The 23,576-nt window shown below is 31.8% G+C and overlaps 1 protein-coding gene and 1 long non-coding RNA gene across 2 annotated transcripts; one reads left to right on the top strand and one right to left on the bottom strand.

Annotated features, from left to right (window-relative positions):
- The first annotated feature begins 1,524 nt into the window (after positions 1 to 1,524).
- Positions 1,525 to 6,830, top strand: LOC148598444 (uncharacterized). The gene is made up of 3 exons (XR_015918680.1): positions 1,525 to 1,621; positions 5,982 to 6,076; positions 6,694 to 6,830. It is a non-coding gene; the product is annotated as an uncharacterized LOC148598444 (long non-coding RNA).
- On the bottom strand, positions 4,367 to 15,786 carry LOC148598443 (solute carrier organic anion transporter family member 2B1-like). Its single transcript, XM_088561959.1, has 9 exons — positions 15,036 to 15,786; positions 14,088 to 14,174; positions 13,253 to 13,444; positions 12,011 to 12,175; positions 11,426 to 11,609; positions 10,639 to 10,774; positions 6,672 to 6,829; positions 5,998 to 6,062; positions 4,367 to 5,313 (listed from the first exon to the last, which is right to left on the bottom strand). The coding sequence occupies exons 1-9, from the start codon at positions 15,691 to 15,693 to the stop codon at positions 5,012 to 5,014; spliced, it is 1,947 nt and encodes a 648-aa protein (XP_088418085.1). The 5' UTR covers positions 15,694 to 15,786; the 3' UTR covers positions 4,367 to 5,011.
- Between the last annotated feature and the right edge of the window lie 7,790 nt (positions 15,787 to 23,576).

Raw genomic sequence — 23,576 nt, 5'->3', positions numbered from 1 at the left:
AGTCAGAAACAGATAAAGTAAAAGTTTACCATTGAGATATTAGTTCAAACTGTAAAATAATAGTCTATTCAACTTATGGACATGCAGTTTTGACGTATTTGAGTATTCGTAGCTTAGTTCTGGGTCATTACTTTTGTCATTATATGTCGCCCTAGTATTTTAGTTTAATCAAACTGTTATTTATATAAAAAATTTAGACAAAACACATGTACGCGACACTGTCTCACATGTGTATGTAATTAATTGTATGTATCTTCCTCAGTTTACGTCAATGGTTTTCCTAAAAGTACTTTAAAAAAACTGGATTTCATGGGACATGCCTTCAAATTTTAGTTAAGTCCAGTTTGTTCATTTTATTTTGTTGCTTTGTAATGTATGTCTTTTTCCCTGCCTGGTCTGTATACTTGGAACATTTCCGCTCAATTGATTGATTGATTGATTGATTAATTGCTGGGGTTCAACGCCCGAGCAGCAATATTTCAGCTATATTCAGGCGGTGAACATGAAAGGGATGATAAAATGAACATGAAATGATGATGATGAAATGAAAAAAAGGATTGGACACAAGGATAATAGGGTCGACAAATTTTTCATTGCCATAAGAAAAAGGGAGGGATGGGTAAGGACGGACAATTTAGCCTCCTGTGGCGGAGCGCAAACGGTCCTACTCCTATCGAATACCACAGCAGGGTTCTTTAACGTGCAAGGAACGTGGCATCTTTCCCAACACGGTGCACCACTATGGTTTGCGGTCAGGTTTTCCGTATTATAGCCTGACAACCCCAGCATGAAACACACCAGGGGGACCCCATTCCACCACCTGGGGCACTCATTCTAGTTGCTCTGTGGGCAGAGCGCCTAGCCCCCGGCTAGGTTTCTGAGCACTATTTAGTCGCCTTTAACGTCAAGCTTAGCGATGCTGCAGGCCTATTCTTTTGACACCCGGACGTGCACGCGGCTATTTCCGCTCAGCCTTTTTGCTAACTTTATATATATAGTCACTAAGACTTATTTCATTTTGTTTCAAACAAAAGCTTGATAGGCTTTGGTGACATTGAATATGATACAAACAAATCACTGATTTCTAGAGTTATGTCCTTTACCTCTACCTCCTTAACATAACATCTAGATACAAAGTATAGATGCAACATAATCGGAAACTCAAACATATCAAATAAACAAATAGGCAATTAATACCGACCTTATCATTACACAACATGTGCGAAGCACAGTCTTCTGTAATTATTTGTATGTAACTTTTTCAGTTTACGTCAATAATTTCCCTAAAAATACTAAAACAAAAGGTTGGATTACAACTCGTTAAATTCGAAGAATAGAAGAACATGTAAGATTTCGATAATCAATACCCAAAACCAGCAGGACAAGGTATTTAAGGCAAACAAATGTGATCCGCCCTAATCAGTGACCATCCGCAACGTTTAGTTGCGACCGAAATGTAAACAATGTCGTTACACATGTGTTTGTTTTTAACTCGAATGTTGACAGATCAAACGAATGGTCCAGTATAGAGATCTACACTCTAATCGGCATTTTGAATTTGTTAAATAGACATTGTGTGCTTATTTCTTCAGTCCGACTTAGGACAAAATTATTCTAACAGGTAGGTAGGAATATTCTGATCAGTCCATGTATGTGTCATGCAGTACCTTGTATTGTTTACAGTTACTTGTAAATATTTTCATGCTTTGCCACCTTTATGTATTTATTTATTTCATAAAAAAACTTGTTGACACCATTTATTTTATACACTCATATCTGATAAAACATACCCATATTTGCATTTTAGTTTACATTTATATAGTACATGAAGTAATATAAAGGGTAATTGAACAGTGTAGTTTTGAGAAGTTTAGATTTGATAAAGTCCATTACGTTTAACTTACTGCATTCAGGAGAAATATGTGCATACTAAAGCAATCTTAACATAGTTGTATGTTTTACTTTCCTTGTAATAATGATGATTTAAAAACCAATCTTTAAAATTGGCTTAATTATTGTTATATACTCTTCCTGCTTCATACTCAAAAATCCTTTAGCTTGGTATGCATGTAGTTTTAAATGACATAAATTCATACTTTTTTCTTAAACTTAGTAAATTGTTTACTTTTTTCACGGATATAAAAATAAATCAGAAGTATGGAAACGCTAACATCAAATGAAGAAAGCGTATTCCAAGGGTTACATGTAGGTATACATATACATTTCGAAATCAACATAGAATTTGGCAGAGACAATAGACACTGAATGACCCTGATGCAGACTTATTAATGACATTTTACAGTACCTATTCATGTATACCACAGACTGTTTTCAATATCAAATTGTATTATTAAAATTTTTCTAAACAAATCACATTATTATAATATTCTCATACTAATTCAGCTGCGGTAACTATACTAAGGGTCAATATTCAAGTTGCCATTATGAACATGACCTGTAAATATACAACATGGTCAATATGTTATAACAAAATGCAAAGCCTATCTGTGCCATGCACCCTTTCTAAAATCTATCAGTTGCTTACTTGTACACACATGTTTAACCGATACTTGTATGTTATTATGAACAACATCGTTGTAATAAATACATTTTAGTTGTTAAGATTCTAAATTCAATCATTAAATGTACTGACATCTTTATATCTTTCAGTTAATCAAATACAAATACAATCCTTAGGTAACTACTATTTAGTTTTAATTGGGAAGGGTTACGATCAACTTGAAATGAAAATCCAAGATTAAAAGTATCAAGAAATAAAAAGTTTTGCTAGGAAAATTATGAGAAAAAAAGGTTTTAGAAATGCAATTTCACCAACATGCACAGGTAAATTTCTTTTTTTAACAGAAACTAATGATGCAGTGCAATTTTAGTCAAGTTTCCCTTTATTATATACTAATAATTCTGAAAAGATGTGTAAATGTTTCTGCTGTGCATTTATTCTTACATCTGTACAACTTTAAATTTGTAATAAAAAGTCAACAAGTTGTGAGAATCATTACGATTAAAAGTATCAAGAAATAAAAAAGGCAGGACAGCCCATTTTAAGAAAACGGCAGAACCTTTTATTGTATCATTATTTGTTGTAATATTAAACAAATCCAGAGAAAAAAAGAAAGCTGGAACTTTAATTAATGTTTTCAAGATGGGCAGAATAGAAATTTGATCCTAAGCCCCTCCCCATATTAAAAATCAAATGCTTGCTAACTCTGAGCCTTATATTGATTTGATAGTTAGGGTAGTAAGACTACATGGATTAAAAAAAATACCGCTGAAAATTTAATCCAAGGAGTTAATTTTGAAAATTTTCTGGATTTTCCACTGTGCCTTCCACTTTCAAACAATACATGCATAACTAAAGTTTGAAGAACAAAGTTAGATTAAACACAACAAAATAAACAATTTAACAAAATTAAATTTAGTCAATAACAACATTCCATGTGCTGTGAATTTCAAACTTAAACTAGCATATACACTGCAAACCAATGTAATTCATATTAGATATAAAGGTTTGTATAACCATATCAGGCATGATAAGTTAATAAGTTGTATTCCAAGAGATTAAATTCTTCTACCTGCAAAACAGTGATAAACATTTACAAAACTAATTTACAAAACCCAGAGCTGTCAACCTTTCCAAGATGCAAATGTGTGAGATTTGGCCTAAATTGGAAGAATCAAAGGGAGATGCCTGCATATTAACTTCAAAATGTGTGAAAATTAAAGGAAACATACCATGTACATGTACAATATTAGTAATTTTATCAATGCATACTAGTAAACGCTAACATTTATCCCGTTTTAATCGTGTAAATAAATTTATTTAGTGTCTACTAATATATGTATACATACACTAGGTGTCAAATTTGTGTAATGCATTGAAATATTAACCATCAGCTGAATACTTCAATCCCAAAACTAATTCACTCAGTGCAATGTAGTTATTTAGTTTCGCGAGGAAGATACTGATGCTCATTGCCAAAATGACAACATTTAATTGAAGAAGAGGGTGAAAACAAATGTCACTTTTATGCGAGCCTAAAATCACGTATATTTTCGTAAAATAGATGATATTTCAAACTAGGTACAAAAATGTTACCTCAGGGATTTAAGCGAATAAGGGCTCATTAAAAACTTTGAAATCCGAAATTTCATTGCGAATACTCCTTATGAGAGTATGACAAGTATACTATTGCGAATGAGACTACACCCAGGGCAAAGTGGAGTGGATGGAAATAACTCAAGAAATGACCAGAAGTTAAAATAGGAGAAATGCATGTTTTAATATCTTGTTTGGATTTTATTTCTACCCACCCTCGAAACACGGCGGTGCACCGTAAATAATGAATGAGCTCCGTCCATCATTGGCGAAGTCAGAAATCATATTAGTTTCTGAAGTCAAATTGTGTTTTGGCTAGCGTTTAATGCGATGCTACTTCTATGAGATTCATACTTGAATTAAAACTGTGCAAAATTATTATCTGAGCTGGTTTAATGTTAAAGTAATTTTCTTCCCATTACGTGTATGTCAAATATAAATGTTTCGTTTAGGTTCGGTTTTTTTTGTGTGTGTTTTGTTTTGTTTTGTTTTTTGTTTTTTTGTTTTTTGGTTTTTGTTTGCATGTATTACTTTCATAACGACCCTTGAATTAATAGCATGTCTAATACATACATTCATAATTGTGGAAAATTGAAGTTTATTTCAAATATCCAGAGTTACAGTATTAACTAAAAAGGAAATAAACGACAAGATACCACAATAAGATAGTTCGCTACTGAAGTGTTAAAAGAAATTAAGCACGATAAACTCTCTAATTAAACGAAAAGAGGTTGCCAAAGCAAGCCATTTAAAAAGAAATCTGTTAATAATGAGTATAAGCAATAATAAAAAAAACGTTTGAAGAGTAAGAAGGTGTTTGCGGCACGATTTTCCATTCTAAAACTATATTGCATCCTGCTCGAATTCAGTATAGTCGTAATATTTGGCTTGCGTTTACGGAACGGTAACCGTTTCTTTTTCTTCGTTGTTGATAAAACCATCTTTCTCTTCTATGTCAATGTTAGTTTCAAAAGCATCTTTCGTGCTCCAATCGGTTTTCGTTCTTGCAAGGAAGTAACATACTGAGTCAAATAAAAATACAATAAAGCGAATGGCTAAGGTTGTACCAAATATTGCATACCGGAAATGATCATTGTCATATAACGCGCATGATCCTTTTGCACCACATTTTGATGACCATATTTGGCAGCACAAGTCAATTATTTCTCCAAAAACTAACGGCCCAAGGAACCAACCTAAACATATGTATAACAGATATAATCACATTTATAAAATGATAAGTTATCACTCATTTTACCACATGAATACTAAGTTTACAAATTATGAAAATTAATAACAAATTTGCATTGATGCTTATTGCTTGCATCTGTAACTAGAGTTGTCTATTATATCTAAAGTCATGGTCTACACTAATTTTTTCCAGAACCCTTTCATAGTGAAATACAAGAAGGCTTTATTTAAAATAAAGAATTTATATCCTTAATACTATCTTTTAATTACATGTACGTGTGACTTCATCTTGTAATAACCATTTAAGGTATTTATTCGTGTTCGACTAATGTTCTGTACAGACTATGAATATGAAAGATGCGGTAATTGGGTAAATTCTTTCATAAGACTGATTAAAATCTTTCCTTAAGTGAACCGGTATTGTTTATTATATCACTTGTTACATTTTTGCATCTCTTTTCAATCATGTTTCGAAATATTATTACAAACAAATAAAAAAGAATATATTTAAATCTACGTTGTGACCCAAGCCAGTTTTTTTTTTTTTTTTGAACATTTATTTATTAAGATTGTGTACATGTATTTGTACATTTATCGTTTTCAGTCATTTGTTCACTTAGGGTTTGAATGGTTCATTATAACTACATTTTGTAATTCTTTGTAAACCTATTAGTTTATTTAGAAGTTACCACATAACGATGTCATAAAAGCAGAGAGAGCTATAGCTATTCCTTTCTGGTTGTCACGCACAGATCTGAAATAAAAAATGTAAATATTTATTGCCATTTCTCTATTATGCTCATGTAATTTGGACACATGAACGTAGCTTTTTTTGTATTATTTGCTACCACATGTATCCTGTGAACCCGTTTTGATATAGGAATACATGTAATTTCTTTTTCAATTTGAATGAATGTGAACTATCCATTTGTGAGCTCTGTGTATTATATTTGTCGTTTAAAATACAGATCAAATGATTCTGACCTTTAACAATAAAAGTACTAGACACATACGTATTTCAGATTTTGATAAGTTGTGCACCTGTTTCCTTTCATCAGCAGCAACTGAACCGAATACGTAAGAAATTCAGGAATGAAAAACAGAAAATACAGCAAAAGTATTCCAATCCTAATTCGAAATAGAAGACCACATTCGAATTTCAGAAAAGGCTTTGTATGGTGATGTGCGACGCAACAAATTTGAAATGTTTTGACTTTTACTATAGTATTTGCAATAATAATTTTGTTTTTCCTATTTGCTTTTCGTGTTTGTGATGCTTTTAGTTTCGCCTAGAATTTGTAACTGCATTATGTTGATATATTTTTTTCACGTTTGATGAACCTGTAACTGCATAACTTTGTACCTTATCAAAAATATCATTGTAGGCATTATAGTTAAAGCATCCAATAGTCCAAAGACACATGATAAAATGATGAATGGAATCAACATATCGCAGTCGGATGTGCAGAGCCCTGGGACAGCAGTGCCCCCGTCGTCAATACATGAACAGTTAGAGAACACCTGTAATACAAGTAATGATCATGACCTGCTTTCGGTACACAGAAATTATTTAGATTTTGAGACTGATATACTAGCACATTTGCCATTGAACATCTCTGTTATGGTTTATGAATGAATAAATTAATCAATGAATTAATTAATTCGTGAATGATTGAATGAATGCTTCTATACAAAATGTAAGCTTTAATGAAAGAACCAATCATGACATATATCATTTATACAATACAAGGAAAACCATTACATCTGTCTTTCACATGAAATCAAACCATATCACGCGGTCTAATGTCTAATGTTAAGTTGCGGGTTGGCTGAGAAAAAACAAATGATTGCTTTCTGGAAGGAATACACAAGTTTTGGATACAAAATACCCGATTTAAAGTTATTTTTAAAGAAGCAAAGCAAAATCAAACGAACCAATTCGGAGAATATCATAAGTTATCTACTTTAGTATCCGTAGATATGGAGATTTTAAATCCCTGAAGTACGTTAGTACATCCTGAGGCGAAACCGAAGGGTGTACGGTAGTACTGAAGGGCTTAAAATCTCCATATCTACGCATACAAACGTAGATGATAATTTTGTTCCCGGTTTCAAGCTTAAACTGGCGTTATTCTAGGGGATTTCAACACAACATGTAACGCAAATGTGACGTTTTTGCAATAGTGAATATAGTGAAATATGCAAATTTTGAGTGCTTTTTATCGGATGTAGGGTACTACCTTTGGCAGAACCATACAGGTGCCCAAATATAAGGTGTTATAATTGAAATAACAATGGAAATCGACAATGTTTTTTGCCGGTCAACGTATCGAGCGCTACGTCACAGATGTCAAAAGTTCATGGGTCAAAGATGTGACGTCGAACTAAACTAGGTCAGGAATTTCATTGACGATGATGACGACGAAGCAAAGTCATGTGCGTAAAAAATCTTAAAAACAGGACAAATTACTGCCATCAAAGGATTAATTCGACATTTAATTATATATATGGAGTGTACAGAATTCATCATTCATTGAGGTGGTTAAGATCCTCATTTAATCTTTCGGGGCTAAAGTGTTCAAATCTTCATTTTTTTGACTAGATATTGTCATACCAAGTTTGCTGCTTTTTTGTTTGCCTTTTCGATGCTGGGTGCAATGCTCTTTGGCTCTTTCATCGAGGATTGCACTCGCTGTGTGTGAAGCAAATCACTTTGCCATCTTGTACGTTGTCAGCAGTGCGCGTGACGTTCCCAGGGAAATGTCTAGCAAACCCCGGGGATATTGCTTGGCAACGTCCGGGGATATGGGATTTTTAGCGACGTTTAGCTATCCAATCAAATGTCAGTATTGATACCCAGTCGGGGATAAATATATGTATATATGTCCGTCCCATCTTACCATACAATGCTAAATTTAGATAGGTTATTATCGAGTTTACATTGCGTAACCGTCGCATAAATATATAAGGCATGCGTAAAACGGAAGTACTGGGGATATAAAACACTGTTAAAGGGCAAAATTTTAAATCTTTCAATTATTATTTCTTTATATACGCATGAAATTGATTAATGAAGAAAGAATCTAATATTTGCAAGTATAAATGTGCTGAAAATAGTTGTTTTTATAACGGTACACTCGATATACGAGAGGGCAATAGTCGTACAAATATATTTAGAAGGGATAAAGAACAATGTATATGACTTGGTTTTAGCAAAAAATGAGTCGTCATTTCCATGCATAATTCCCGAACATATGCTTGCAATTCATATTCCAAACAATCAAATGTTCAATTGTTTACCTATTTGTAAATTTATAACTTTTGTAAAACAAACTGACAACACATACAAACTTTTTTTTTTCTTTATCTAAACATGGATGGCAAAAATAATTCCTATAGTTAATTCAAAGTGTGTAAAATGACGTTTTTGATATAATTCAAAATATAAAATAAAACAATTTATGTAGATATATGCTTTTAAATGTAAAACATTGTACGTGGAAAACAACTTTCATTAAGGACAGCTTAAGAAAACATAAAAAACGTCACGGGAAACCACTTATCAGGACGATTGTCCCAAAAGATTCCATTACCAGTCAGAACTAAGAAGACATGCCCTGACTCACTCCGCCATACCCAGGAATGGTTGCGTTGAATGTCTTTTGCAGCCGTCCAGAATTTAAGATGTCACCAAGGAGCTGTACGTGAAAGCAAAATGAATTACAAATGTGGAACCTGTAACGAAAGCTTTAGCCACAAGCAGGTCGTACTGGCCCACCAAATGAAACATGATAGAGAAAAGGCATACAAAAGTGATGTGTGCCATAAGTCATATATGTATAGACATAACCTCAAAAACAAATGTCTGCTTTTTGGATCGTTTTCCCGTGGCCATGTTTGTCTTTCGTCTATGCATTACGTAGTGCTAATAAATAAAACTATAAATATATTGAGTACATATTGTTTATCCATCATACAGTCTGCATTTTTTTAAATTCATTTATAAGTCAGTAACCCTTAAATATTGCAACTGTACCGACAAAATTATATTTTGAAAATTCATCGAACAGCAAACAACGAATCAGGATAACCTTGACAGTTACATGTTGTGTTACAAAGTATCGCCATAACCTTTCCCCTAGACGTGGAAACCCCCCCTTTCCGTTTTACATTTATGCAAGCCAATTAAGTGAACGGTAACAACTGATATCAAACCACAATCGAATTTTTGACATAAAGATATTTAGTACGTGGACGTAAAAATCACCATGAAGTTGGTGAATGGGGGTGTACGGTGGACACTTGAAGCCAATGGACTAATTTGTCTTCCGAATAAAACTATTGTTCATATAACTGAAAAGCACAGATAAGACTTTTGCTTACATTTTCCAGCCAGATTTTCATTCTTAATGAAACATATGAACTTATATGTAGGAAAATTCATGAAAAAAAAACATGATTATAAATAGCATTACGTATACTCTTATTCAACTAATGGACATGTGTATACCGTTTATAGAAACGGAACGTCAGTGATGTCCTATGTATATTAATACTTACGTTGGTCGAGATATCAGCGCTATAACAACATAGCGATGCATAATCAACAAGATAAAATTTTGTTTAGTACAATTAGCTTCTTCCCTAATAGGAAAAGCCTAAATTCATATTAGACTTTACCCTATCAATGTGTATAAAAGTATAAAAACAAATGCTGCATTTTGTTCTTTTGAATCGTTTGATTGAGTTAATACAATTTAAAGGTGCCAATCATAAACATTGCAAATATGCTGTTCAATGAGTTAACTGTTCTTTGTTGTGTATGTCTGTTTTCCTTGTCTGGTCATTGTCCCTGGATTACATTCTTTTGATTACCGCCATAATTTTCCTTGACTACACTTACCTCTCATCTGCAGCATTAAAATCAATTATATAACAAGATCTACATCCAAAGATTAATTGTCAAGAAGTATTACAATTAAAACTATCGAAAAAGAAACCATATGCACTACAAAAAATGAGGCCATAGTGCTTTAGGCATTTTGAAATGCATTATACGGCACTTTTTAAAAAAAATATGATAAATAAAATCTGGTTTATGTCGGGGTAAAACAAGTCTGAATACCAGATTGTTTAATTGTTAAGGAATCTTTGGTCAACCAGCAGTGTGATTTGATTTTTGTTTACATCAATCAGTGTTAGAAGAGTGATCAACCAACTAGCCAAAACAAATTCAATAGAGAATTTGATTTACAGTCATCTACAAATAAAATGGAAAGAACGTCACATAAATTGACATGTTATACTATAAAAAGGAATGGTGGGTGTACCTTCAGAGATGTCACGGTGCATCCAGCATAGCAAGGAGACATATAATTCCTCATATCTGATCCGCATATCGGAAAATATTCGTCTGGTCCGCATTTACATGTATTAACACATTCTATTGTTGCGTTCGGGTAAAATCTAGAATGAAAAATTAAAAACAAGCGTTTTTAGCTACCTTCCTTTTTAATGTACATTTTTGTCCTACTATTGTTTTCAGCCGTAAGCGACTTTTTTCACACAACGCCGTCATTCATGTTAAGATATAGAATTGTAACCATATAATGTACCATACAATGTATCTAGTAACCAGCATTTCCATCTGCAAATTATACACTTAATAAAATGCCGTGCCATATACCTTATTTTATTTTAGTTTCCTACTGCTCTATCTACCTTAAACATCTTATGATACTTTTGGCTTTCTAGATTGTTTCCACCAAAATTCAATATACAATGTTTTCGAAAAATAAAATATAACCCCTACTTATCTACCCTATTTTTTTCTTTCTGGTGGCAGGAAATATGATATATATTTTTTTATCTAAAATACAGTGCAACCTGTCAGCACTCACCAAAATTCTTTTTAACTATAAAACTTATCCGGGGTATACAGTTGTTCGGTTTACGCAGGTTCAAAATGCATTTAAGGACGTAGATCTAGTGTAAGGGACATAATCCTAATTAATTAAATTAAAACTTACAATTTATCTACCAGTATATTGAAAGCGTGTATAAATTTATTTTTCCTTTTTGGCGCATGTACTGTGAAATTGAATTACACCGACTTACTTGTTGTACCCAGTTATTTCAGGATTACCACATCCAATACCAAGTACAATTGCATAATAAACTGTGCCAAGCAATGATATCAATACAATGACCTTGCTGCACTGCAGTGGTGCCAGTTTCTTTTTGGTTGTTAAAAAACCACTCATGAATGTGCCGATAGAAATAGTGACAAGTTTACTAAGTCCTAAAACATATCCATAATTAAGTATGTCTCCCTAATATAGATTTAAAACTCTTTCGCAAATTGACAAAGTGTATAAGAATACAACGATCTTCGAATCTGCAGGCATTAGCATTTTTATTGTGTTTGTATACAAATTAATGTTTATCTATTATTTTCTTTCAGTCATTTCATTGATTTATTTATTATCCCACAAAAAATACCATAGCATACTTATTTACGTGAAAAAATGAAGTAAATAATAATATGTATATATTAGGTATGTATTTCAGAACACTTTTATTATTACTTTTTTGTATGAATGTTTCTAAGGATGGATCAAAACTATTCTGCTTCTTACTTATAACATAGGAAAAGGAGTGAAATTAACATTTTTTCATATCGTTAGAATTATTTGTATTTACCTATTAACATATTAGCTTTCCACGCAGGCAAATTAAATTGTGTCTCTAAATATTTAGGTCCAAACGCCATGCCACCACTTACGACGAGAAAACTGAGACATTTTCCCAGGACAATCAACACATAAAGTTTGTTTCTTAATAGTTCGAACATCTGCTTAAAAAAATCTGTAATTGAGAAACAGCAATCGTATGTATAGGATATTGAAGATTTTTTCGCGAAATGACTATATTCTTTTTGTTGCTTTAAGTTATATATAACAAAACCATTTTAGTGAAAAAGCACACTAGTTAACAAATTTATACGATGTTCATAACCCTTAAATAATTCCAGAGTTGGTTTTATCACCTACATTTGTCAAATTAAGAAGTTAAACGTTAGAGTAACAGAGTAATCATCAAAAGAACCATGATTCTAGCGGAAATCAAATAGATGTAAACCATGGACAAAGACAAGACATGGAAAATATATACACCCAACAAAGTACATAAAATAGTCAAAATAATACATAGAAAGTAATAAAAGTAACTCGGACTCAACTAAAATTGGGATGATGGACCAGATGTGCCGGTAGGGTAAGCGTCCTCTGCTTTTTTTCTGTGGCAACATCCCTTCAGCACCTGCGTATGAAGTGTTCATATCATAACTCATACGTTATGCCAGAGTTTGCCGCAACTACGCGCTATAACTCTAACAAATAGGCTTCTGGAAAAGGGTTATGTTGCTACAAGATTGAAGTCATCACTACAGAAGTTGTATGGTCGTCAACATGAACTCTTGGATCGTTATGGTGTATCAATCTGCACCATGAAAATTGATTTATTCAACAGGTCATGGTTTTCCTTTCCTCGCTTTTCTACCCCGGATTTGACTTTTTATTTGCAACTCGGTGGGTGTTTCTAGAAAAGCAGAGGGCGCTTACCTTACCGGTGCACCTGGACCATGCTCCCAGTTTACTTTATAGTTACTTTATGTTCTTTGTTGTGTATGTCTGTTTTCCATGTCTGGTCTTTGTCCCTGGATTACATTCTTTTGATTACCGCTATAACCTTGGTTCCCTTGATTACTCTTAGAAACACCCAACTAGTTGCTCATAAAAAATGTGGGTACTATTTTTTGCGCTTTTATATTCACTGGGAATATAACAAAAAATAATGCATTGCAAACTTTGAAACATATTACAGTACTTATTAACTAGGCTACCGTAACGAATAGATAAAAAAAAAATTTTTATTCGTAATTACTGTAAGCAAATTTCTTTATCGAAATTTTTGATTTATGTGAATCAGATGCAGCTTTTTTTATTGGTATTTTGTGCAGCCTCCGTGGAAAGCACATGACTGGAATAGCAGTCAAAATACTTCCTAAACCAAAAGCCAAAAATCCTAACCACCATGCCCCAATCCATCTAGGATCTCTTGGTGAGATATTCACATCTGAAAAAAAAACACATGAATCATAAGTTGTAATTAATATTTTACTGCACAAATGCACTGTATCTTTTTTATTATGCAATTTTAAAGAGATAGACCTAAGTAAGGGACATAACTGTGAAATCAGTGATATGTTTATGTTATATTCAATTGCATCAAAGTCTTTCAAGCTTTCATTTTAAACAGGATGAAATCAATTCAAGTTACTCTGATGCTTACATAAGATTGATATAAAATAATGAATACAAACGTTCAAATGGTTTTTAAGAGTTTTGTCCTTTACCTTAGGTCTACCTCCTTAAAGTATTAAATACAAAAGATACAAAATCTATATTTGTTATATTCCAGGAGACACGGAGTGGGCTTTATCCGATATGAACATGAATGAAAATGGCAGTTTGTAAAAATTTTTAGTCGCTTGAAACGGTAATAGTCTCCGTGGCTTGTCAGAACGTCATTCGTAAAATTTTGAACTTGAAAATTTAGTAAAACAACTTTTAAACTAAACACTTCGTTGGAAAAACTTTAATTTAAAGTTTAATTGATCGTTGATATTCTGTACACGTATGAAACATACTTGGTAAACATCTTATGTGTGCGTTGTGGTGATCACGCATATCTCCAACGTTGCACAAATTAGTATTACCTTCAAGTGTAACGTATATCCTAGTAAGTAGTCCTCCAAGTCCCATGCCTAAAGCTGGTCCAAATATTGAAATACCAATAACACAGCCTACATATATTATATAAGATATTATAGTAAAATATAATCGAACCAACTAGCGAAAATTCAATATTTTCAAGTTCATTTTTCTGAATATTTGTTTTTGTTTGTTTGATTTTTTGTTATATGATATGATATATGATTCCATTTAGGTGATACATAATTAGAATGAGTTCTGAGCTAATAATGTTTTGAATCGGTCTTGTTTAGTGTAAGTATTTGTAAGAATCAGACAAAATGAAAAAAATCAGAAACATGCATTTCAAAACCCCATCGATCTAACAGTATAATTTCACTCAATGCTGCTTAATGTATTTGAAAAAGCCATTATTTGATCTATGTTTCTTTTGATTTTGCTCAGAAATTTTTCAATTAAATGTTAGAAAAATTATGTTTTTTGACAGTGTTATTTGCCCTTGAAATAATCGTTTTCAGTGCATTTCGATACAATCATAACTCATTTTACCAACATGATATGACAAACTTTTTTTTTTCCTCGATACCATTGATGCAAATAAGCAAATTAAACTTTCAATTGGTGGATTTTTTTCGTGCTTGTGTCACCCACTGCCTGGCTTCTTACAGAAACTGACACTTAACACCATCAAATGGGCAGTTACAATGCAATAATTTGACGTATAACCGATCTCAGGCGAAGCTTGGATCAGTAATTGCATTTTAAAGGATTAATTGGAATTCATGGCTAGTATGAATAAATAGTTGTATATTTAGGAGATGTTTTTTGTTATGATTTTTCTGTCGAAGCATCATTGTAATTTATAATGTTGATAATCATTGCGGATGACTATAGTGAACATCCAGACATTTTTTTGTACTTCAACATAATAAAACGGAATAATATCGCCATACCAACATAAACTGCTGTTTGTGTTTTTGGAACATTGCTGTCAATAAAGACCGTTACAAAAGCCTGTCTTGGACTTTTTCCGATTCCCTGTATAATCATGCCCATAGCTATTATTGACATAGCTACTGGTGTAAAACTATTGGCTACGCCAACGTATGAATGAATTTCTTGTTGTGACTCGCAGCTGACACCTTGATGAAATTGATCACTTGACCTTGAAGTGTCGCACAACTTAGTTGATGGCATTAAGTAGGGCGATAAGGGTAGAGTCTTGTTCGAAATCGCATGTGTTTTTTGATTGACTAGTTGTTTAGATGGGGAAATAAAATACGGAATGGTACATATAATCCCGGCAACGCCAAACAGAACGGTTGATAGTGATAAAACACGTGGTGCGTGCAATTTATCTGCCAGGTAACTAATAAACAACGTCACAGAAAGGTATCCGATATCATTACAGCTCATTAAGAAACCACTTTGAGTACTAGTGAAACCGAATTGCTTTTCGAGCGTCGTAATTTGTGATGAGACATAGACGCTAAGCGTTGATGACATCAACGCTGATATGGAATAGAAAAATGTAAAGTATTTGATTGTTGTAAAACACTGCAGACTGTCCGGTCTGAAGCAACCTATCCCGCACTTTGAGTCGTCTTCCATTACGAAACTTTATTTAGCGCACTCTGTCTTTTGAATTCGCCCCAAACTCGTCAGAATTCGCTGGGTGAAGACGAAAACTTCGTCTCTTTTCAATTTATGTGGCTGTCAAAAAGAGAAATGTAGATGTAAGTAATGTTGAAAAAGAATTTCATTTTCTTACGATTTGTTTTCATCTAATCGGGTTTGTTCTCGTTTTGGAAAAGTAATTGTAAATGCGATGATTAAGGATTTTGATAACAATTACAAAACATGTCTTTTGATTAAAAATGAATCAGAATATTTCACTTTATATCGTTTAAAATATGACATACACTCACATGAACCTTGAGTTTCGTTTCATTAATAGAAAGTTAAACATCTTATTACCGTACAGATGTTTCTGACATTGTTACAGCGTATCGACGTCATGTAATAACATTTAATATAGACAAACATTTAGAAGTACATATCATGCAAAATATGTTCTACAATGTATTGTAAGTATGTTCCTATAGTGGTGTTATTATATTCATTTACATTTAATGCACGTCTCATATATCATCCAGAAAATTCATTTATGGAACATTAGCTTTGCTGAAGACTACAAATAATAAAACATTTTTAATATGTACTTTAGGAGTTTTAATAGAAAATTGTAATATATTATGATTGTATTTTAGTTGTTTATCATCGTAAAATGTAAAATCATTATAAAATTGGCATGCAGTTTTATTTCTAGAAAAGCAGAGGATGCTTACCCTACCGGTGCACCTGGTCCATGCTCCCAGTTTTTAGTGGAGTCCGAGTTGCTCATTTACTTTCCTTACTTTGTATGTATGATTTTAGTTACTTTATGTTCTTTGTTGTGAATGTCTGTTTTCCATGTCTGGTCTTTGTCCCTGGATTACATTCTTTTGATTACCGCTATAACCTAGGTTTCCTTGATTACTCTTTCATTGGCGAGACTCCTTTACAAGAATTTGTTTAAATCACGACAAAATGGTCATACATCATATATAACTGTACTTGAAAAAAATGCACGTAAATTTGTAAACACAATTACATTGTAAGCATAAATGCATATTAGCTTTAACTTATTTTAAATACTAAAACCAATTTTCTCTCGGTAAATTGGGTTAGAAATAAAATAGACATCGAAATAAAATTCGAAATCATCATGATCTTTGCGGTCATATCCCGTTCTATCGGAAACATGGAGATATTTATTTAATCCTACAAAAAACGGTCTCAATAAATTTTGTTGAAACACATCAGAATTTTTTTCTCATATTTTGCGATTTATCTGATTGGATGTAAATAACACTGACAATGATTATTATTTTGTATTTTGTTTTTTGTTTTGTTTTGTTTTGTTTTGTTTTGTTTTTGTTTTTTGTTTTTTTTTATTTGTTTTGTTTGTTTGTTTTTTGTATTTGTATTTGCTTTTCTAAATTTTGTTTTCTTTACAAAGGAAATTAAAATTAGTTCAGAATGCAAGTATCATGTCAAAGCCTAGATGAAGTTTTTATCCCAAAAATCAAGGATTTCTATAAAAACGGTAATTGATATACACCCAACAATCAAAACAATTTTTTTTTCAAATTTTACATCAAATGATTTTAAAAATAAAGCAATGGTATGATTAAATTTGTATCCCTTTCTGGGATCGATATTGTTCACCACGTTTCCAATTGGTAAAGACGTATTTATGGGTGTGTTGTGACGTCACTACATTATTTTTGAGGTAAGCTGTTGTATTTTGTAATTATTCCATCCTTTTATTTACGGACAATTGAATATAACGTTTTACAAATGAACTCATGCTGGCCACATGTAAAGTACTTGTATAGATTAAATTTCTTATATATGGGATTAGTGGCGGGGATTGGCAATCGAGAATGTTTATGTGGAGTTTTGAAGGAATCATTTGAACATTACGATTTCTATAATTTAGTTAAAAACAACAGTTCAAAAGTTGAAAATGTTATTATATTTGAATATTTGAATGTAAAATTTAAGTTTATAAGCTAGTAATTTAATAAAGAAAACACAACAGGGAAATTGATCGTAAAAATAGGAATGGGAAATTGTGAATGCTATATATTGTGAAAATTAAAATCTTATATCATTCAAGAGATTATAGATGATAAGAAACCAGCTATCTGGGAAATTACAGATCAACCAAAAACTTAGCACTCTTAATTGTACAGTTAAAGTAAATGCTTTCAAATAAAACAATCAATCATTAAAAAAGAAATAATATTATATCCTGTATATCCTGTCTTTATAGTCACAGCATTTGTTTCTAACTTTTCGATCGCCGTTTTCCATAGAGAAAGGAAAACGCAAAGTACATGCAAGATACACGTTTGTACGATGTACGTTTATTCGACGAACATTAAAAAGATCACACATCTTAAGATGATTGTTTATATCCATGCGTTTATATAGTATTATCCTGTCATTCCTTATGTTTAAACATGTTTAAGGTTTATCAATCAGCTCGTTTTATGCCATGGAAAACCTAAAATGAATACATATATGAACATGTATGATCATAATTAAATAAGGAAATGGTGCACCTGTATAATATCATTCAGGTCTTCTTTCGAAATTTGTAAAAAGGGATAGACAAAAATATCTAAGATAATATTACATATCTTTACAGTCTGTTTGTCAGGTTTTAAAACAACTTATATCCATGAAAATTTTATTAGTTGCAATTGATAAGAACATCATTATGGTTCCTCTTGAGGTATATAGTAGTATATTATATTAAAGTGGCTACTGTCATTTGAACATTTCTTGTACCCCTACCCCCCAAAATATGTCAAAAAGGGTGGTATAACCATGCCCTGTGCTAATAACTTGAACATTTTACGGATTTTTTATTTTACAGTAAGAACCACTTGACACCTCTGCTTATAACTACTGATAAAAAACCAAATTATTTCGCTGGTTGTTTTGGGGCTATTTATGGGTCGGATACCTTAAATGCTGTTTAACCGTGCAACATAGTAAAATTCTAATCAGGTTTTTGTAAGACTTCTTATTCCTCAAAAAGTACAAAAATGTCATTCATTGTCATTCAAACCAGCGTTTTAAGTAGCACTCCATCTATAAATCATGCAAAATGTGATTCATGGGTAAAAAGTCTACATATTTATATTTTTGATTTTCTTTTTATTTTGAATAGCTATAGTAAACAGAAATCTACATTTAGTTCTTCATATAACCCGTGTTCTTATGAGATAAAAATTATATAGAATGCACTGTAGATTTCAATATAAAGGACAGTAACTCTGTAAATGACTCTCAAGTACAATATAATCTATTGAAATTTCAATGTTGATAATCTCCTAAGAGCAGGTAGATTAGAATGAATAATTACACATTTCATAGTATAGACCCATAAAGCAACTTAATTACAAAAATAAAAATATGTAGCCTTTTTTGGGGTGTATCACATTTTTCAGATTTTGCATGATTCTTACAAAGACTGTTACTTAAATTGTGGACGTCTATTAAGTACATGAAGTGTTTAAAATCAAAGTTTATGTACCCTATTTTTTCAACTTAATACCAAGCTGAAAATAATTTAAAGTTCAAACAAGTGCTATATTCTTTCATGTTAGTAAAGATACCAATTTCATATTTGTTTATGTATTTTTAGCAATCATTTTGATATAACCATTTATTTTGGTACATTAATACTATGAAAAAATCCATTTCATCACTCCATGGCGGGTACACCATCATGAACATAGTATTCAAAGTTGAATGCATAGGTAATAAAATTACATTAAGTCGTGTATAATGTTTTTTGTCAATTCGTCACTATTTATAGACATGAAAATGTATTTTGTGTACTTTAAATAAACTGAAGTAGACTTAATCAAAACAGCCCAACATATCAAAATTATCAAAATAATAGTATGTGAAAATTTTTGGACTGTTTTTGCAAATGTTTTTAATATAATCAATTCAAGTGCCTTGAAATGATATATTTCTGCATAATTATCAAATTTCCATAAATTCTATAATTTATTCCGAGTGTAATGAAATTATCAACATGGAAGTTATTCCTTGAAAATTGAAGATATCAAATTTTGATATGTGTATTATTAGTATTTTTGTTTTACTAATAAACACTTGATCTATATATTGCTTTGGTCGGTTTTGAGTAAAACATGCAAAGTTGAATTAACCATTCTATAGGCTAATTCTCAGAACATGACAGGATTGTTTTAACAGATTATACGAAACGAAAATCAAACAATCAAAAAGCTTATACGAAATCAAATTTAATTATTTACAAAATAATCTACTTATAATGTACGTCTAAGGCCACGTGCCAGTAAATTGGTTTCATAAAGAAGCATAAACAATCTCTTCCGCAGACCTATAGCCGTTTCATGGTATACTATGTATCACTCCGCTAACTCACAATTTCTGCTATACATGATGTGAAATTAATTTAAAGGGCATGAGAAATAGTCATGACAAGTCAGCAAAGTTACTTCCATTGTACTGTACTTATTGTCATGAAGAGGAGGGGTTATGCATTAGTGCATCCGAGATGTTTAGCATTGAAAAAGCGAAAATTTTATTTACGAAGGAGATTGATGGGCTAATTTTATTTAAATTATTCAACTTTTCAAACAAAGTATAAGAATAAATTGACTATAGTTTCTTAATATATATTAAAATGTTACACTTGGAGAAGCGCGTAATGACTCTACTCTTTTCATTGACTGTCAAATATACCATAAGACTTATCGTATATATTTGATAGTAATATGGTGAGTGCCAATTATCAGCCTGACACTGGAATTTTATCCAGTGGTGATATTTAAAACAAGATTAAAACGTGACAGTCATCGCTTTGATTCCATGTTGAAAAGCACGATTCACTGGTTTCATTATACGCATAAGCTATATATATATATATATATATATATATATATATATATATATATATATATATATATATATATATATATATATATATATATATATATATATATATCATACTTTATTCAGTAAATTATGCAAAAGCCATTCATATGTCAAATAGAGATATGATTTTTGACACGAATTTTACAGGTTTACAATTTTCTAATTCATGTATGAAATATTGCTATCCTAATACTTCAATGGTACTCGATCTCGGAATGCCGAGCGAGTACTCGGGAAGTTGACTACTAGTTGACATCCAAAATATGAATTATTGATTGATTGGTTGATTTCAGTTTTAATTACCTTCGATCATATTTATTTACACTTACGGTAGAAATTTTTTTCGTTACTTTATTTGGCTTTCTATTTCAAAGTCTTCTTATACAAATCTTTGGTTTAGAAGTTATACCTTAAGAATCACATGTACAGCATCCTGATGATAAAAATAATAGGATATTTCATTGGAAAGAGTAAATAACTTAAATATTATCACGAGTGCCAAAGAACGCCTGGATTTAACGAATCTACAGATATTGTTCTGCGGACGAGTTAAATCTTAATGCGTTCTTTGCACGAGTGATTCTATTCCTCCTTTGTCTACCACTGACGACTTTTTATGAAAAACTCGGCGAGTGTTTCTAGAAAAGCAGTGGACGCTTACCCTACCGGTGCACCTGGTCCATGCTCCCAGTATTAAATGGAGTCCGAGTTCCTCATTTGCTTTTGTTACTTTGTATGTATGATTTTAGTTATTTTGTGTTATTTGTTGTGTATGTCTGTTTTCCATGTCTGGTCTTTGTCCCTGGATTACATTCTTTTGATTACCGCTGTAACCTTGGTTCCCTTGATTACTCTTTCATGTCTGGTCTTTGTCCCTGTATTACATTTTTGTTATTGCCGCTGTAACCTTGGTTCCCTTTATTACTATTGGTTATGCATGATAACCAATTCATTATTATTATTTTAATTATTATAAAGTTTTCCTTCATTATTCGCTGCTATTTTCAACGTATTTTTTTTAATTTTGTGAACGACGGAATGATATTCGTGTTGTGACGTTTTCGCAGTAGAAAGTGTGAGATTAAACATTCACGAATTTATTTAACAGGCGTGGATTAATGTGAAAGAAGCGATTGCGCGGTTGAAAATCGGTGAATGAAACTTTTTAATGCGAAATATCATTTGAATTACAATTGAAATTATGTACTCTAAGGATATTTCATTATCAGATATAATTGTAATTTATGTAACTTGTTAAATATGTGTAAACAGAATAACCTTGGATGTCTGTAAACATTTTGAAATTACAAATAAGTTTTATAATTTAATACCTCAGATGAAAAACGAATTTTCAAAATTAAAACTCGTACAGTACTTCTATGTGGAAATCTTCCAATTCTATGGTATATTGCGGATGGGGAATGGGATAGTGCAGGGGGGAAGGGGATGCGTATTGGGGTGGGGATTTTGAATTGGTAGGATGGGGAAATATTGCAGTATTTTTTCATACGAAAAATGTATCTTTTTAATGAAAAATAATAACAATGTAATTGTAAAAGAACTCTTAAATATTAAATTTTATTTGATATTGTACAGATTTGATGCGAAATATTCTATAGGGACTCGATAGTAGTAAGTACTATTTTAAAAATAAATGATTTGGAGATCAAAATACTTCTCCGTTGTAAGTTATGGAAAAGAAGCAATTATCAACAAATAACAAATGTCATAAAAATATTCTAACTTAATTAGTACATTGTGGTCCATTCAGGCACTATTGAAAATAAGTCAAAAGGGTTTTCCTTACGATCATCCGAACACCAAACGGATGGACAAGCTAACAGATGGACAGACCGATCACTTATAAATGTAACCTTTTACCGTACAAGTAATATAAACTAAAGATATGCCGATACGGCAAACGTTTCATTGACAGAGAAGAAATAAATTCATCTATTTTTTTATTATTATTATTATTAGTTTGGCCATTATCATGCTTTTATTTTTCACTTCTTCGTTCTTCACTAGTTGATTCATGATACATCTTTTAATATTTAAATCAGGGAAAATATTTAATCACATTATGTATTTTGAAATCACCCTAAAGGTAAAATTTGAAAATTTGTTAAAACGCTTATAAGTTGTTCGTATTTTTTTTTTGTAATACTTTAAAAGACTTCTATATTTTGCCGAGCATCACAATATTTATCACAATTAAGCTAAAGGTTTAAACGGTTCAAAGAACATATATTTTGTCATTTTCTTAAATAATCGTTAATATCATCTTTTGTCTGTACAACCCATTTAGAGTCTTGACGCTCAAATTAACATTACACTTCCACTGAATAACCAGGAACTGGAAACCGGAAAAGCATGAAACGTAAAGGTCAAAGTAGTTCCTTTTACTTTAATTTTGTTGTATTCGTCTGTTTAAATATAACGAGAACAGGGTATGTAAGTCTCGTCATGTGACACTGTGATTTCACGAGGATGGGTTATTTAGGGAGCGTTGAGTTCAGTGTTGAGGGCAAAATATCTTTTTATGTAAAAAATATCGATAAATAATGACAAATATCTATTTCTACATGATAAAGATATTAAGAAAAAAACATAAAATAGAAGATTTTGCATTGTTATACAGCGTTTTGAGTACCCGGAAATAAACAATAAAATACAGATCGGTCTTCGGTTTTCAATACGTTATACGTCGTAAATTCCGGTTAAGAAAATGAAACAAGAACGAGACTTATATATCCTATAGTTATGGTGTTTACGTCAAAGCTTCTATTTGTCTTCAATAAACGACGAGGAAACCCTCAAACCACAGGACAGGCTGTAGCTGGCCCTAAAACAGCATTATACCCAGGTAAAGCGAACAAATTGCCCCTATATACTCAGTAAAATAAAAAAATAAACTAAAGGTGAAAACGAAACAAGGAATAAAA

The sequence above is a fragment of the Perna viridis genome, chromosome 14, assembly GCF_037379345.1.
Source record: "Perna viridis isolate PV_CMFRI_1.1 ecotype Kerala chromosome 14, ASM3737934v1, whole genome shotgun sequence".
Lineage (NCBI taxonomy): Eukaryota > Metazoa > Mollusca > Bivalvia > Mytilida > Mytilidae > Perna > Perna viridis.
Note: the sequence above shows the minus strand (reverse complement) of the source record. Positions and strands in the feature narration are given on the sequence as shown.

Bases quoted from the DNA above. Each gene is read 5' to 3' on its own strand.
- LOC148598443 (XM_088561959.1), bottom strand. From the start codon at position 15,693: ATGGAAGACGACTCAAAGTGCGGGATAGGTTGCTTCAGACCGGACAGT. The intron at 6,830-10,638 runs GTACACCCACCA...CTTGTATTACAG, and splicing joins GCACCGTGACATCTCTGAAG to GTGTTCTCTAACTGTTCATG. The intron at 6,063-6,671 runs GTACAAAGTTAT...TTTTTATTTCAG, and splicing joins ACAATGATATTTTTGATAAG to ATCTGTGCGTGACAACCAGA.